Raw genomic sequence first — 18,860 nt, forward strand, 5'->3', positions numbered from 1 at the left:
TTGAAAGATTTAGAAGAGTTAGCTTAAAAGTTGTAGTAGTAAATACTAAAGAGTCTTGACTCTTGATTCCATTTTGAATATTCCATGTATTATAAGTGTTTCAGGAGATAAAATAATTACTTCAATAACTTACAAAGTTACAATACAATATTACTTTTGCTTGCAAGTTTCGGTATCGTGACACAAGGAGAAATGTTCATAACTTATTGTAATGAAAATAAAACAATGCAAATATTATTTAGTATTTTATTAATTTATATTTTAAATGATTAAAATATTTTATTTAATATTTCATATATATTAATTTAATTTTCTTTAGCTAACCAATTAGCCTTATATTAATTGATTTCGATTTTTTATTTAAATATAACATAAAAAATCTAAATACCTTCTAAACTCTTACAAGCAACATCGAAAAATAGATATATTATTAATATTTCTCACCAAAAATTACTTGGTACATGTATGGACTTTTCCACTATATCAGAGGTAGTAGTAGAAGGACAGCGAGAAAATCTCTTAGACTTGTTCATCTTCAATCTTACAGCAGGAACTCTACGTGCAACTGCTTGCCAAATCATTTGAACAGCATCACCCTCCTTTGATGGAAACTGAAACTCAAAGAACGCTTCCACTTCTTTCAACCCGTTCCACATTCTGGTCCACTCATCTTTGGTAACATTCCTGATCAAATTTATGAGATAGTTTCCCTGAATAGCATCTCTTGTGGGAACGAACAAGCAAAAGTCGGAGTAGTCGAGAACATCCTCGTATGGGAGCTCGATTGCGTCGCTGATGATGACGGGGACACAGTGGCTGGCAATGGCGTCGAACAAGCGGTTGGAGGAAGGAGTGTCGCCGGCGATGTTGAGGCAAAACTTTGAAGATCTCATGCCTTGGGTGGCTTTCTGAATTCCATCTTTCTGAACGCTTCCAAATGAGAAGTGTACGTCCTTTTCATCTTTTAAGAGATAAAATAGCTCTTGCCGTGCAACGCCTCCCTAATCACCATCAAGTAAATAAGGCGAAAATTTAGTTGCAGATGTTTTTATAAGAAGTTGCTAATTAAAAATCGTTTATCAAACATGTCTAATATTTTTCGATTAACAACTTTATATATGAAAGCAATTGCGTATGAGTCTCTACCATTAAACAAACAATACATGACAAACTATTGATAGGTGAAAACTCATGTAAATGTATTCATGTGAAGATGTTACTTAAGAATTGTTACATGATTTCACATGAAAATAATTGCATATGAATTTTTACTTTATTAATAATTAGTTGAGTGATTATAATTTTTAAGAGTGTCTCTAATTGAATCTTTATATTAGATAAAAAAAAAAGTTTACAGATCTACTAATTTCATCATTGTTATTAACAACAAAAACAAAAATGCTATGTATACACTAAAATCAACGGTTAAAAAAAGAGGTGTACATGGTTCGATTCGGTCCTGAACATTTTAGAGACTAATTTAGTGTGATTTTACCAGATTTAGAGTCGAATAAGAATCTCAAAAATAGACTGGTAATTATTTAAGGTTGGGTTCGGATCAAGGCAAACCCGGCTTTACCTAGCCCATGTCTACTCTAAGAAAACTAGAAAAGATATATATGTTTTAAATTAATTTTAATATTATGTTGTATTAATTATAAGTTTATTGTTTTATTTTTAATCACACTTGCTAAATTAAAAAATAGATCAAAAAAGCATCAAATTAGAATTTATGGACAAATTCAAATTCAAATATGGATATCAACTTTTTTGTAACAAGCTTCTTCTTTATAAATAAGTGCATCATAAATAAATTTTTTTTTATAAATTATTGTTAAAGCACTCGATATAATTGTGACCTAAAAATATTTAGGTTTCATCAGGTTTAAGGTCGGATTAGGGTCTAAAAAAATAGACCTAGTATATATTTAGGACCAGGTTTGAATAAGGATAAATCCGGATTCGGATAACCTTAAATTCTAAATGCTAAAAAATAAAAATTAAAAAATTAAAATAAAAAACCAATTAGTACTAACTAATTAAAAATTAGTTTTTTATTATACTTACTTTTAAAAAAAAATCAAACATGTTTAGAAAATTTACATTTAGAACAAAATGTTTCGAATTTTTTAATAGCATTGGTTAGTAGGAATTTAACCAAAAATTTTATCTAAAAAATTTAATTATAAAATTTTAAGCTACAAAAAAATCGTTAAAAAAGTTAATAAAATTATATATTGAGTTATTGACGGACTATTTAAACTAAAATGTAAAAATTCTTTGAATAACAAAAAAATGAAAATAAAACAAAGATATTGAAGAGAAAGAGAGGCATACATACATCTTTTCTATATATTGCTCCTTGAAAATAGAGTAACGTTGGACGAGAATCAAAGGTGGAAGTATCATTGACATAGGAATTGATAACATGTTTATAGGGTGCAATGACATCCTTGTCAACATTGGCTATGTTTGGAGGATATCTTCCAAAATCTGAAAGTATGAAAGTTGCAGGCCACAATTTCACTCTTGCATCCAACATACTATTGGGATGGTGGGCCAAAATCAAATGATCTTTTCCCCCTGATCTCTTCCAAAGTTCTTGCCCTGCCAGATACTCCACTAGCTCTTCTTGTAGTACCTTTTTCATTCTTTTCCTTTGTTAGTTTGTGTGTGTTACACATTTAAAATAATATAAAAATCACTTTGCAATAAATTTAGGTAAGAACAAGAAGAAAAAATGATATTACTAGTAAGTAAATTTCACTGAAATTTAACAAAATAAAATCAAGTTTATATATAGAGTGAGAGTATGTTTGGATTATTGGCTTTTGAAGTTAAAAAATAAAAAACAAAAAGATCCTTTTTTTTTAATGACAATGCATTTTAGAAAAAAGCACAAGACAAGAGATTTTAATAATTATTATTACTTCTTAAATTATCAATCTAAGCATTAAATAACTTCTAGAAAAAAAATTATCTACTAAAATATTTAAGAATAAACACAATTAATTTTAAATAAATTTTAAATCAGATATTTGACCGCACATAAAATTTTATGTCTTTAGCCGTCTTCGAGATAGATTAATCTTATGTATAAAGAGCTAATTTTCCGTATAATAATATTTTTTAGACCCAAAGTGTCTTATAATAAATTTGTTAATGATTTATTTGTCCAATACACATATTAAAATCTTTATTAAAAGCGCGGCCAATATCTTAACCGAAGTAATTTTTAAAGATTTTTCAAGTAATAAAACTTATTAGGAAACCAAAATGTTCAACCTAAAATTCATTGGGAAGAATTTGAGTATTTACTAGACAAAGTGTTTGTTTGGATACCATTCTCATTCTCAAAAAAAATCTTTTTTTAATAATATTTTTTTTAAAAATCTTTTAAAAAATAAAAGTAATTTTATGTTTAGATATTTCATATAAAAAAAAATTTTTATTTATCAATTAGATTTAGTTAAAATAAGATAAAAATACTTTTTTATTTGTTTATTATGTAAAACATATCTTTTTTTTACAAAAATAAAAAATTAAAAAAATATAAATTGTAACTTCTCAAAAAAATATTTTTTTATAATTTTTCTAATTCTTTTACTTTTATTGCTATTAAAAATTTGTCAAATACACTAAAAAAATTTATTAAAAAAATATTTTTTTTATTTAATGGCGCTTAAATAAGTACAAATAAAAGTTGCTATTTTATTTTTTTACAAAAAAATTCCATGGTGAAAAATCCAATTAAAAAAAAAAGAGTACAATGCATATATAAACTAATTTAATTTGTACCTTATTCCTACTCTTTTGTCCATGTTGATTGATCTTGGAGTAGCGATTATAGCTTAGAGATGAAAAGAAGGGCACAAATATGATATCAGCTTCACTTGAATTATGAACTCGAACAGCAGAACTAGCCTTTGGAGCATTAGGAATTTCCGAAGCTAGTAGATCCAATGTCAGCCAAAACTCTATACTATGTTGCAAATTCAATCCTCCTGGGTAACCAGGTATTGCTCCTCTAATATCAGGCCAAACACTATTCTTCTCTTTCCAATCCAAGAGTCCAAAGTGGAACTTTGATGGTAAATCATACATGAAAATCTTGATAACAACTTCCTCATTATTTTTGTTGCATTTACCTTCATCATATGAATCTTGTGATGATGATGATGATGCATCTTTACTATTCACAAGGATTGCCCGGTTTCCGACCGAGGGCTCGACATATTTTTCTGGTGTCCACGTAGCATAGTCGTTGTTATTATTCGAGAAACGTCTCGAATTGGGTATTAACTCGATGTCAATGGATTGAGGTTGACTTGTGGAACCCAAAACAAAGAACCAAGACATTAGAAATAAGGTTGATGTCATTGTGAATAACAAAAGTAATGACTTTCTAGAAACAATGACATTAATTGAGGACACATTTTTCTCAATCATTTTGATAATAATGTTCCAAGAATTTACTCAAATACGAGCTACAGACATTTGACAAAAATATCTAATCGTTAAATAATTCTGTTTCATTGTTAAAATAGCAGTGTTAGAAACTCAAGAACATTAGAGTTTGCAATATATGAGTGTGCATATAGATCTAAATAGTGACAATTCCGGAAAACTTGATTATCGATGTTTCCTTTAAGGGGGACAAAGCATTAAAAAGATGAAGGGGGAAAAGACTTCAACAAAAATTAGAACAAACTACAGATTCGAGGTGGTTAACATAGTAACATCATAGTGTGATATCAGTGGTTGTTGGAAAAAGAGAGACACATATGAAATGAGTTGGAAAGAAAATAGGAATGGAGAGTGGGAATAGGGTCTAACTATGGAATCGGGCTTCTATTTTTATTTTTAGTCTATTTTTGTGTGTTTCACAATCTCACTAAATATTAGTTTGTGAAAAATACAATACTAATACAAATAAAGGATAATAATAATAATAATAATAATAAAATTTTGGTAAATATCCATAGAAGAAGTATAGGGAGCCAATATATATAATGTGTACAATGGGAGTTTAGCCGTTTAGGAATGTTCGATTCAGTAGGATATCAAATGTTTATTATTCCTGATATCTGGATCGTTATTCTGAATAGTATAGGTGTATTGTGTTTGAGAAATTAATAGTATTTTATCTTAAATGTTTATTTTTTAATTTATATTGAGCCAAATAAATAACTTATTATACACATTGTACAAATATTCCATTGACTCTCTAGTGGGATTCATGCCCATCATGCTAATTAGGAATCACTCAAGTCATGGATCAACAATAGGTAATTAATCTTTGTGAATTCGACGGAATTTAGGATGCATTTGGTTCACTTTATTACAGAAGCTCTTTTACTCTATTTAGTTTTTTTTTCTTTTTAAAATGCTAAAAACAGATTATTTTTTTATTATTTTATAAAATTTATGCAAATAGGTTAAAAACTGAATTTTTTTTTCAGTAAAAAAAAAACAAACTTAACTTATCTTCTTATTATATAGTTTAATTACATTTATTTGGACCGTATATACAAACTCATACCCATTACATATTCACACATCTAACATTTTTAAGAATTTTTATCTATTATTTAATATTATTAACATTCGAACTCAAATGCAACATATTAAGAAGTATGCTAATATGCTATTTTAAGTTTTTAACTAAGTCTCGGCTGGGGATTGTATAGGTTTGTTCATAGGAACCCGAGTGACATTGGAGAATTTTGGTAGGAAAAGCATTTTTGTTGTCGGAACAATGCTAATGGGCCTGGGCCTGAGCCCATTGAAGAGCCCATTGTGTCATTTTAATGCAAACCCTTTGGTAAACGGGTCAGCCGCCGGCAAAGAAGCTGAAAACGTGCGTGGTGACGCAAACATGTCATTCATTGAATTTGTTGGAGTAGGTGGTATACAGAGAACTTTTTGCTGATGTAATAAACTAGGGAAGAAACAAAATGTTAAGGAGGAAGTGGAATTAAATGACTAAGAGGAGAATATAAAAAATTAGTTTCTAATTTAAAAGTACTAAGCGGCAAACATATTTTGAATTAAATTTTTAATTAAGTCTTCGTTCATGCTTTCTTTCTTTTTTTCTCCGGATTCAGATAGGCACATTTCTTTCTCTGCTTGTTGATGTTATTATTATATTTTTTTTTTTTCTTTTAGTATGTTATCAACTTATCATCATATTCGTGATAGTTTTCATCCTTTTTTTTTTCCCTAACCAAGGAAATGCACGTAGTACCCAAATAATAAAATATAATTATAGTAAAAATTTATGTATTATATGAAAAAATTTATGTATTATACTAACAAAATATACCTAACACATAAAATTTTAGTGTATAACACAAAAATCTTAGTATATGATATATAAATTTTGATATACAGTCTAAAATTTTTTAAAAATTACTTATAAAAAATATTGACTTATCTAACTAACAAATTTACAGCAAAAATTATGTGCAAGTATTTATGTGATATATATAAAAATTTGTATACTATACCAATAAAATGTATACAACACAACTTTTAGCGTACAATACAAAATTTTAGTACATAGTATAAAAATTTTGATGTACAGCATAAAAATTTTTAAAGGATTACATATCTAAAATATTTACTCACCCAACTAACAAAATATATTTGCAATAAAAATTTGTGTGACATATTCAAAAATTTGTATATTATATCGATAAATTTGTGTTATGTATCAAATTTTTTGTGCTATGCTTCAAAAATTCGCGGGCTATATTAATAAGTTTGTGTGCTCTCACATAAAAGTGCGTGTGCTGCACAAATCACAAAAAAAAAAGAGTAATAACATATGCATGTATTTTTTATTTTTTACTTTTTTTTGCCAAATTTTGCATTAACTTAATTGAACTTAGATATAAAATATTTATACATGTAGTATTATTTTTTTTAATTAGTTAAAAATTTATTTATTTTATATTCTAAAGTCACATGTTAAAATTATAAATTAAAATTTTTTATTAATAATAAATTTATTATGTAATTTAAAACACATGTTAATACTACTTAATTTTTTGGTTTAGTATTTATAAATTAGAATATAGAGTTAATGGTTTATAATTTGAAATTTAGAATTTAAGATGATAAAAATAATTTAAAAAAATTGATTAATATTAGTTAACAAATCAATTATCTAATATTACTTAATAATTAATTAGGAGATAATATGATATATAAAAAAAGCTAACTGTCTCAGACTTTTATCTAAGATTATCCATTAATTTATTAGACTACAAACAAATTTAAAAATAAACAACTCTCTTACTAAACTAATGGATTATAGTTTAAATGGCATAATCTTTCTATATTTACTTGAAGAGATTGTAAATTTAAGTATCTTTATTTTTTATATATATAAAAAAACTCTCCTACTAAAAATAAAAAATTAAGACACGAATATTTTTAGTAAAATAAAAAAGGTGACATTTCTTTTTAATTTTGTTATCGAAGGCTTGTTTTCGGAATTTAAATCAATTTTTATTCAATAAAACTGATTTAGAATTGATTCTCTTTTAGTCTTTTCAATCCAATTCCAATTTAATTTTATAAACTATAAAAAGTAGAAACTCACATGCAGTTGTTTTTATTTAAAATTGCTAATTAAAAATCGTTAGATAATAATTTTGTCAAACATATTAAATTATGATACTTAACTAACAACTTTATATAAAGATAACTATACAAAAATTTTTATCATTATAAAATGATAAATTTAACACAACTTTTTCTAAAATAACATGTAACTAACCTTTTATAATGTGTCAACTTTTGATTAGTTGATATTTTAATTTAATTACTAATTATATTAGTAATTTAAATTACTTAAATTTAACTAAAATTAATATTTTAATTATGATAGAGATTATTTTTTATTAAATTATTATTCAAAATAAATCATGATATAATTTTTAAAATATTAATAATAAAACTCTTTTCTAAATATTTTTCGTCGAAGAAAAAAAACTGTTGGAATAATATCGATGGAAGAAATTATTGAAGAACTATTACAAATTTATTAACTTAAACATTGATTCTAATTAACAATTAATTAGACTCTATAGCTAGAACAAATTAAAGCATAAGAAATCCATCTTAACATAAGGTATTTAGGTACAGTTTTAGAGACTTTTGAAGATTTCGATTTGATAAAAAAAAAATAGTCCCAAATAAAAAAAAATATTTTTAAGAAAAGAAATAATTCATCATTCATATGTATAAAAAATTGTTATTATAACAATATTTGGTACAATATCATATTTAAAGTACATCTCTTTTCAATTTAATAATCTTGTAACAGTAAGTGTAAGTTTTAACTTTTACAACAATAAAAATTTATGACTGAAAATGATGTCAAAATGGAGTGAAATTCATGAGAGAGGAGTAAATTTTAAGTTATTAGTATAGTTAATTAAAATATCAACCAATAAAAAGTTAGCATATTAAAGAAGATAAATTATATATTATTTAAAAAAATTGGATAAAATTCACTTTATAAATTTGGTTTTGAGATGGATGTAATTTGTATTTTTAAAAGGAAAAGTTTAAGGGCCAGCAACTTTATTAAATTTTGACTAGCAAAAAAATGAGCTATTGAATAAAATCTCACGCCAATCTCATACCACTAAATTCATTATTGATAGTTATTTAATGACTACAAATCACAAAAATTAATGACCCTAACATTCTTCTTTTTTAAAATCTAAACCATGTCTGCCCCTAGCGGCAAGGTTTGATATGCATAGCGAACTTGATGTTTATCATCGCATATATATTTCAATAAGAGAAGTGATAGGAATTAGTAATTTTTGTGATTTACAATCATCGAATAATTATAAATAATTTTTAATGATAAAAAATTTTATCTAATAATATAAAATTACTTACTTTTTTATGTGGTTAGAATTTAATAAAATTGTTAGTCTGTAGATTTTTTCTTTCAATAATATGGAATTACAAATAGTCAACATTAGTATTAGTATTCATCTTAGCTTGAAGGCACAATTATTATACAATATACACTCATTCATTCATTCTATAAAGGGGAAATTAATTAATTAAGTAATTAATTAAAAGCCCTGCAATTCCTTCGAATCTCTCCTTCATTATCAAGCCAAACATTAACAGCAGACAATTTTATCATCGCATTTGCAAAATCCTGAAACAAGATATCACCATCCGTCGCAAAACGCGAAACCATGTCTCTGGATGATTCGTCCATAGCGAGCTGCTGATCGAAGTGAAGTATGCCTCTCCTCTCAAGAATTTGATTATAAAATCTATTATCAAACGCAAACGGCGTGTTTAGGTCCAAAAACACCGTCGGATCGTTCGTGGCCGGCCGGTTCGACGATCCACATAACTCCACCAACCTTGCATCCAAATTAGGATCCATGGTGGGATCAACACTTCCTCCTCGAAAGCTCGAAAGCCTCTCGCGAAACATGCTACAATGCGCCACTCCAACTGAGTGTCCTCCTCCCACCAGCGTCACCATTTCCATCAGCGAAAACCCCTTTGCGCCGAACGACTGCATAGCTTCCGACACCGACAGTGTCGGCGACGGAAGCCTCACTTCTTTTGGGTTCGAAACTAACCCGTCTCTTCTTCCCGTCGGGACATTGTAACTTGGTCCGCCGGCTAGAGCCACTGCGTCTCTCGTCGCCAGTGATATGATATCTGCACACGACACCGTTTCAGGGCAAGCTCGTTCCAAAATACTCTTAGCGTCGTCAATGATGTCGTATCCTCGAACGGTTCGGTTCGGCACTGCATCTTTCTCCGATGACCGGTTCCCCGTTGGATCTATTAGCAATGACGCATCACAACCCTGGAGACAAATGCAAAATAAATTAACAGAATTTTAAATTTTAAACTACGCTAACAAACTAATAGAATTTTAAATTTTAAACTTTTTCGTAGACTTATGAAAGTAGTTGATTCAATAATATCTATATTATTTATTAGTATAATATTAAAAGGATAGCTTATTTTATACTCGAACAAAACAATCATGAAAGTGCATGCGAAGCAAGGCGGCGGTTATGGATCTGTCTTTGTTGAAATGCCTCTGAACAACATCACGAACAATTGCCTCCGCTTTTGGACAACTGACACCATAGAAGCCAAGCCTTAGGTTTGCAAAGACTAAAGGGAAGACACAACAGGAGGTTATTATTATTAGGATGGTGATCTTCATTTTCAGCGTAGTGTGGTGCTACTGCTCCTTCTGTTTCCTTAGTCTTATTATATATGAAAGACAAGGTGAGAATTCAAGTGCAATCGACTTCACTTGACCTGAAGTCGACTTCATCTGAGTTTTTACCAAAAACAGCATCATGTTAATGTAACATTAACTAGTATATTTAGTAGAAGTTTACTCGGTGGAATTTTCTCCCCGAATCTCTGGATCAAAATCAGTATTTAATTTTGTGTTATTGCGTGACCATTATTATTAACTAAATTCTATAAATATTATTTTACTTTAACACTACTCTTCACCAATACTATAAGCAAAATTAAAGGACCTTTTTTAGTTGGTTCCAAACTTCTAATATAAAAAAGGGTTATTTTAATTTAAAGTCTTATGGTCAATTTCAGGTAATTCTATCTAGCTAGTCATGACTCGTGAGGATAACGTCATATTCAAAATAGATATTAAGAGAATCAAACAAGAAAACTATAATGAGTTTGACGCCCAAAGTAACGGTGATCGTAAATTCAGGGTGGTGATTCTTAACTTTTTGTGGAATTTCAAGAAGACTATTGTCAACACTATTTAAAAATTCAATAATTCTATGTATATATATACAAATAGATTGTAATTGAGTTAATTTAATGACTGAATTTTTGTATATATATTTTTAAAAAATTAAATACATTGCAAAGCCACATTTATGGATGGGGGTATCATTATTTTGCATTTACACTACACGATAGCGTGGTCTATCAGAAGTCATAACTTATTCACGTTGCCACCATTATTCATCATCTGAACTTGGTTCATTTTTGTGTTACCCTTGAACGTTTTCCTCCGTAAATTTTGTTGTTGTGGAAAAATATTTTTAATCTATATATTATTGCCAATAATACTTTGTTTGGGTGTTAAAACTTAAAACAAAGTTGAACTCAAGCACAGTTATTTTATTATAAAATTAATAATTAAAAATATAATCGTTAAATAATTTGATATATTTAAAATTTTTAAATTTTTAATTTTATATAAAGATAACTATATATTAATTTTTAGAATTAAATTAAGAATTTTAAGTATAGGAAGGTATTGAGTTTGAATTTGAGGAGAGACATCTCTTTGCTAAGGACTTCCAAATCATTTTAAGCTAAAATACAGGAATAAAGAAAGCTGCAAACAACATCTGTTCTAATAAGGTCCAATATTTGATATATATATTAGATCACAATAGAGTAGTTACAAGTAGTTACAAACCATAATCTGAAATGAAAAATACTATAAGATCATTAAAATTTATTATTTTTAATTATTAGTTAATTATTAATATTTAAAAATTTAAAATAAAATATATTGTTAAATTATTAAACTAAAAAAAATTATATATACTAAAACAATTAAATTAATGACTAAGTAATAATAATAAATTATAGTGATCCTCTAGTCATAGCTTTATCCAATACAATATGATTTTGTCAATCTTATTTTAAGTAATATGCAATACTTTCTTAAAAGATAATAACATGCATATTTGGGAGAGTGAGACACGTTTAATTAATAATATATAACGGTTCTATAAAGGATGATTAACAGCCCTACAGTTCCTTCGAATCTCTCCTTCATTTCCAAGTGTAACATTAATGGAAGACATTTTTATCATTGCACTTGCAAAGCTTTGTAACAAGCTTTCACCATCCGCCGCAAAACCCGACACCATGTGACTTGATAATGGGTCCAAAGCCAGCTGTTGATCCAGGTTAAGTATGCCTCTTTTCGCAAGAATTTGGTTGAAAAAGCGATTATCAAATGCCAAAGGCGTGATTTGGTCCAAATACACACTTGGATCGCTTGTTGCTGGCTGCTTTGCCGATCCACATACCTAAAATATCATCACAAATTTTATTATTATTACTTCTATTATTAAAAAATAGAAGTAATTTTACGAAATAATAATATATGAATTTTTCTTTAACAAACTAAACATATTATATGCAAATTTAAATTTACTAACAAAATAATAATATCTTATTATATTTTACAATTGGTTTAGTTTTTTAAAAGTGAATCTAAAATTCAATTCAATTCATGCGGTTTGTAAAAAATAGAATTTAATATAATTTAAATTAGATGAGCAATTTTATTTGAAGGTAATAAAGACTCACTTAAAGTTATTTTTATATAAAAGTGATAGTTAAAAATCATTATATGATAATTTAGTTAAATTTATTAAATATTTTATCGATTTTTAAATATCAACCTCACGTTAAAATAACTACAAAAATTTAAATACCTTTAATAAAGATGAAATTTCATGTGCAGTTAATTTTATGTGAAGTTGATAACTAAGAGTTGTTAAATAATTTGACAGATTTGACTAAATTATTATCTACTTATTCTTAATTAACAACTTCATATAAAGTTAACTGTGTTTCTACCGTTAATAAATTAAGATACTTTGGTACCTTCCCCAATTCTGCATCCATATTAGGATCCATGGTGGGATCAAGGCTTCCTCGAAAGCTCGAAAGTCTGCTGCGAAAATTGCTACAATGGGTGGAGCCAAGAGAATGTCCTCCTCCGACGAGTGTCACCATTTCAAAGAGTGTAAAGCCCCTGGCGGTGAAGAAATGCAGAGCCTCGAACACCGACATTGATGGTAAGGGAAGTTTCACTTCTCTTGGGTCTGATACAAGCCCGTCCCTTCTTCCTGTTCCCACATTGTAGCTTGGTCCACCCGCCAAAGCCACCGCATCTCTCGTTGCCAGTGATATGATATCGGCACATGACACTGTTGAAGGACAAGCTTGTTCCAAAGCACTTTTAGCCTCATCAATTATGTCGAATCCTCGTACGGATTGGTTTAGCCCTGCGTCTTTCTCCGATGTTCTGTTTTCAGTTGGATCGAGTAGCAAGGACGCATCACAGCCCTGGTAACAGAGAAGCAATCAGCATATCAAAAATTTTAGAAAAAAATAAAAAATAAAAACTTATGTGCAATTAATTTCATATGAAATTGATAATGAAAAATCTTAAGAATTTTCAATTATCAACTTTATGTGAGGAGTCCTTCTCCTCAAACATTTAGATTTATGTAAAAACGCAAATTGAATGCACCTTAATACTAAAATACCTATACCTATTTATATTAATTGAGATTTATGAATCTATGTAAGAAATATTAAACATGCATTTATATTTTTCTTTCAGAAGAATTAAAACTAAATAAAGATTAGGAAAAAAAATGCAATTAAATAGTAGGTTTATACTCTAACAAAACAATCGTGAAAGTGCATGCGAAGCAAGGCGGCGGTTATGGATTTGTCAGTGTTGAAACGCCTTTGCACAACATCACGAACAATTGCCTCCGCTCTTGGACAGCTCAAGCTATAGAATCCCAACCTTAATTCTCCTAAGACCAAGGGAAAGACACAAAACAAGGTTATTATTATTAAGGTGGTGCTGTTCATCTTATGAGTAGTGTGGTGGTACTTCTGCTTATGTATCCTTCCTCTTATATATAATACACCATCAATTTAATGTAATTTTAAGTACTATTTAATAATTTCTTTTTAACTCCGTGCATGAAATTTTCTAACTGAATTTATGCATCAAAATCTGAAAATCAGCATAGTTAATATTACAACTGCATTAGATATACATTAAAATTAGTCACTAAAATTAATTATTAGTATAAAATATATGTTAAATATTAAGAATAAATTAAATAATATATATTTATATATAAATACATTAATAACTAATTTTAATATATAAATAATATTTTTATTAATATTATATAAAAAGAAATTGGTAAAACATGATCCACGACATTAATTATTAAAGTACAAGACCTCTCTCTCACACGCTCTCTCTTTGGAATCCAATATAAATATAACCTTCCTATTATCTCTTATTATTATGGTACCCTCATTGTTGCTACTATTTTAATAATTTCCATTAATTCCAATAATATCTCATTTAATTTGTATTTCATTGACCTCAATTTTTTTTCCTTACACCAATTAAAGAATTCAATTGTCTCTCTTTTTTTAATTGATTATTCTAATAAGCCGGTTCAATTATTTTAAATGATGAGCAATTGAGAATATAAATAACTTGAATAAAAAGTAAAAGAAATTAAAACAATAAATGACAAAAAATAAAATGGTAAAATGTAAATTCCTGAAAATTTAAAGTGTAAGAATGTAAATACTAAAAATCTAAATTGTAAAAAATAAGAATGGGAAGAACATTGGGATTAAGAAATGTTGCATTCTTAGAATCAATAATTTTCATCTCCTCTTCAATTATGCAATGATTGATCTTCTGGCAAATCATAAGTGATTAAGTTTCATTGTCTTGGTAATTCAATTTCTCTTAACTTGATCAATTGCCAATGTCTTGATCTAATTGCTCGTGAGAAGAGATGAATATTGGTCTTTGATTTAGAGCCACACAATTTCATGAATCAAGTTATGGGTCGATTATATGTCACATATCAATCCCAAACCTAAATTCATAAGAATTGAGAGAAAGATATTCAAGCTCAATTCTATGATCTTTTTCAAGTTCTTATAGAATTTAAGTTGGATTCAAATTTTTTCTCAAGACATTTGAATTTTTATGGTGAAGAACGAATATTATTTCTAAAGAAACAATGAAAGAGGAATTGAAGATGGAGAATCAAACAAATTAATCCATTGAATTGTAACAGAATTCTCTTTCCCAAAAAAAAAAAGGTGAATTCTATGATATAGAAAGAAAGATTCTTCTACATGTGTATGTTTGTATTGTCAAAATGCTAGTGTGACAAGTGTTTAGAAAGAGAGTAATTGAAGAGACTAGATTTGACACGTTGTAAGTAAAATATAGTGTATTTTGTCTTATGTAATATGTAAATAATGTATTAATTAAATAGGCTAATTATATTTATGTTAATTAATTATTAAAGATAATATTGGATCTTGTATAATTTTTTTATTTTTTGACTTTTTAAATGTACGCTCTCTTTCCAAAAATATTAACTTGACACACAAAAATTTATTAATATTTATTTATTTTAATATATTCCTTTTTTTCGATGACTTAGATATATTCAGTTTCACAAATATAAAAATGTATTTACATATTTTAACCAACAAAAAATATATAACTTTACGTATTTACATACATTTAAATTAACGGTAATATTTATATATATTTATATTAAATATTATATTAATATATCTGTCAATATTATTTTTGGTACATATAGATATTTATAAAAAAAATTATTCAAACACTATATATTCTTGACATCTTATAAAAATAGTTTGTTATTAATTATTTTTATATTTGATTTTTTTAATTAATAAAAAAAATTTATATTTAATTGTTTAAAAAATATTGATAGCAAAATAGCATTTGTAATATTGCCATTTTTATGGTGCAGAAAGAGAGAATATATATTTTGAGATAATTGATTTTTTTTAAAATGAAAATTGTAATAAAAAATTTTGCTTTTTGTTATAAAGAGAAATTAAAAATAAATTTAATTTTAATGTAATGTTAGTATAAAATAATTTTATATTTACACCTAATGACGTAACATTACATTAACAAAAATAATTACTTTTTATAGACGGTGTGAATTGTCATTCAGAAGACCAAATATAATTACACGTCTGTGTAAAACACATTTTACACGGTTAATACATCAAAATTAAGCTCACTAAAAATATATGCACCCAAAATTTGTATAACACCAGACATATAGAAAAATATGGTAGACACCAAAAAAAATATAAGAAAACATAGTTATTTTTTGGTATTATATAGACAATATCTTGTTATTTTGTTTGCATTAAAATATCTATTTACAGTTGTTTATAAAAAATAATTAAAAAAAATTTCAAATACTAAAAAAAGAAAAATCTTTTAATAATTAATATTTAAAAAAATTTATCTAAAAAAAATAAATATTTCAAATTATTATTGAAATATTTTAGATGCAACCTATTATTTATAATTAAATTATTAATTTTTTACAATGAATAAACTATGTTATTGAGTGAATATTTAATATTTATTATTTTATAAAACGAAAAAAGTATATCTAAACAGATTTAACAAAATTATATGATTAGTTCCTCTTTGAATGCATATAAGTGTGTTGAAGAAAGATGATAATTTTTCTAATATATATTATATATTCATTAATTTAATTTAAAATAAATATTAATAAATTTTTGTGTGTAAAAATTAATTTTTCAGATGATATTTATTATATAAAGTAAAGTTAATATTTTTTGAAAGCGAACGTACATTCAAAAAATCTAAAAATAAAAAAATCATACAATGTCTAATATTATTTTTAATAATTAATTAACATAAATGTAATTAGCCTATTTAATTAATATATTATTTAGTCACCAAAAAAAATTAATACATTATTTTTATGTTACATAAGACAAAATACACTATATTTTACTTGCAATATATCAAATCTTGTCTCTTTAATTATTTTCTTTTTAAACACTTGTCACACTACCCTTTTGACAACACAAACATATATATGTAGAAGAATTTTTCTTTCTACATCATAGAATTTATCAAAAAAAAAAATTAAAAACTCATAACTAAAGAATTATAAAATAAGTATGAAAGAAATTGGAAGAAGAGAAGAGAATGAGAGTGAGGAGAGAGTCCTAAGATTCCCCTTCAAAGGTGTGTGTTGTGTGTGTGTAAGGTCCTATTTATAAGCTATTACAAATTCAAATGAAATTTAAATTATAATCAAATTCAAAACTAAATTGAGATTATTTCTTGGGCTTGAAAACTTAGAAAATTGAGGAATGAAAGAGAGAATTGAATCCTAGGAGATTGGATGTGGAGCAGCATGCAACGCCACACTTTTTTCTCAAAGGCGGATGACCCAAGTTCATCGTGTGAGGTACCAAGCGTGGCACAATAAGGACATGGCGTGGGACGCCAAGTTTCTAGGTCTTGGATGACCCAACATCAATTGGCGTGGGACGCCAAACTCTTGCCATGGGACGCCAGCTTCATGTTTTGGCTTTAAAAATGTGTTGGTGGTGTATTTTTGTTTTATGACAAAGTTGTGTGAAAATCTTGTCAACTATGACGTATTATATATTATTAGAAAGCACTTGAAGTTAGCTTTCTAAAACTGTTGGAAGCAAGTCATTTAAATTTTTGTAATTCAAGTTATGCTCCTTTGAAGGTGACTAAATCAGGCTGTCAAGCACTTGCCATTGGACGCCACTTTCACCACGTCGAATGCGAACTAGGAGTCATATATACGCATGATTTCCCTTTTTGCTCTTTTTTGTATTTGGTTTAAAATGATGATTTGCACCCTTAGATTTAGTGTTCACTATGAAAGATTATATATCATTGGAAAGTTCTGAATGTCTACTTTCTAATAGCGCTAGAATCACCTCATTTGGAGCTTTGTAGGTCAAGTTATTCTTATTGGAGTTTAAAGAAGTCAGGGTTACAAATTCTTTTTGGACTTCTCTTGGGCTTGTTTCCAACTTTTGCTACCTTTCTTGTTTCTCCAAAAGCCTATTTGATTATCCATATTTGCCTAACATCTTTCAATCATTTCCTACACTTAAAAGCACAAAGCAACTCCAAAAATTATTGATCAAAGCACCAAAAAATCTCAAACAAGAAAAGAAAATCTCTAACTTAGTTTAATGAAAGAAACTCTAAAGAACATAGATTTAGAAACATGAAAATCCTACTAAGAACAATAGATCACTTCTTTTATTTAAAAAAATAATAACAAAACTACTAAAGATGCACATGCATCATCAAATAAAAAAATGTCCTTGTCCATCACGTAGTTTTTTGTCTCCGCGCTTCTTTAGCACAAAAATTATATTACAAAGCGAAAAAAAATTTTTTACAAAGTACGTTAATTTTGTTATAGAGTACATGAATTTTTACACATAGCATAGAAAACTTTTTCATATAGCACATAGATTTGTGTACATAGTACAAAAATTTATTTGATATATACACTAATTTTTTTATACTGTGCACTAAAATTTTTGTGTTGTGTATTAAAATTTCTATGTTTAATATCTTTGCTAAACATATATAGTAGAAGAATAAAAAGAAGAAAGGAGGAGGAGCGACTATGATAGCAATGGCGACAGTGATAATAACGACGTCGAAAAAAAGGAGAATATAGAAAAAGAAAACAAGGAAAGAAGAGAGGAGGAGCACTTGTAGGTACAGATGAAAAAGAAGAAGAAACCAATGACTTAGTTGAAAACTCAATTAAAAAAAAAAATATTTAGATGCTAGCTTTATTATGATAAAATAAATAATTTAATTTGTGTTTGGCTCTTGTCATTCTATTTTGATTTTCTGTTGAAATAATTTTTGGACAATTTTTCCATAAAAAATATAACTTTTACATTTTCTAAAAGAATAGTTTTAGGTGATTATTGTGATATTTAAAAAATAATGCCTAATTTATTAAAAAATAAAAAATAAATATTTAATTTTAAAAATATAAATAAATAATTTTTAAATATTTAAAATTTATTATAAAAATTAAATACTAAATTATAGACACTTAAAAATTTATCATGATTTATTCAACCAATTTCTCAACAGTGTC

At 27.1% G+C, this 18,860-nt stretch overlaps 3 protein-coding genes across 3 annotated transcripts; all 3 read right to left on the reverse strand.

The window, feature by feature from the left end:
* Positions 1 to 440: 440 nt before the first annotated feature.
* LOC107471612 (probable arabinosyltransferase ARAD1) lies at positions 441 to 4,449 on the reverse strand. Its single transcript, XM_016091106.3, has 3 exons — positions 3,799 to 4,449; positions 2,342 to 2,641; positions 441 to 1,001 (listed from the first exon to the last, which is right to left on the reverse strand). Exons 1-3 carry the CDS (start codon positions 4,447 to 4,449, stop codon positions 441 to 443), a joined length of 1,512 nt encoding a protein of 503 aa, XP_015946592.1.
* A 4,573-nt stretch (positions 4,450 to 9,022) lies between these two features.
* LOC107471763 (peroxidase 44-like) lies at positions 9,023 to 10,234 on the reverse strand. The gene is made up of 2 exons (XM_016091253.3): positions 10,034 to 10,234; positions 9,023 to 9,865 (listed from the first exon to the last, which is right to left on the reverse strand). Exons 1-2 carry the CDS (start codon positions 10,232 to 10,234, stop codon positions 9,101 to 9,103), a joined length of 966 nt encoding a protein of 321 aa, XP_015946739.1. The 3' UTR covers positions 9,023 to 9,100.
* A 1,408-nt stretch (positions 10,235 to 11,642) lies between these two features.
* On the reverse strand, positions 11,643 to 13,740 carry LOC107471758 (peroxidase 44-like; the record flags this gene model as incomplete). The annotated part of the gene is made up of 3 exons (XM_016091247.3): positions 11,643 to 12,104; positions 12,688 to 13,152; positions 13,492 to 13,740. Coding segments are annotated over 3 exons (1,020 nt in total), but the record flags the coding sequence as incomplete, so codon positions are not given.
* Between the last annotated feature and the right edge of the window lie 5,120 nt (positions 13,741 to 18,860).

The sequence above is a fragment of the Arachis duranensis genome, chromosome 10 (genome assembly GCF_000817695.3).
Source record: "Arachis duranensis cultivar V14167 chromosome 10, aradu.V14167.gnm2.J7QH, whole genome shotgun sequence".
Lineage (NCBI taxonomy): Eukaryota > Viridiplantae > Streptophyta > Magnoliopsida > Fabales > Fabaceae > Arachis > Arachis duranensis.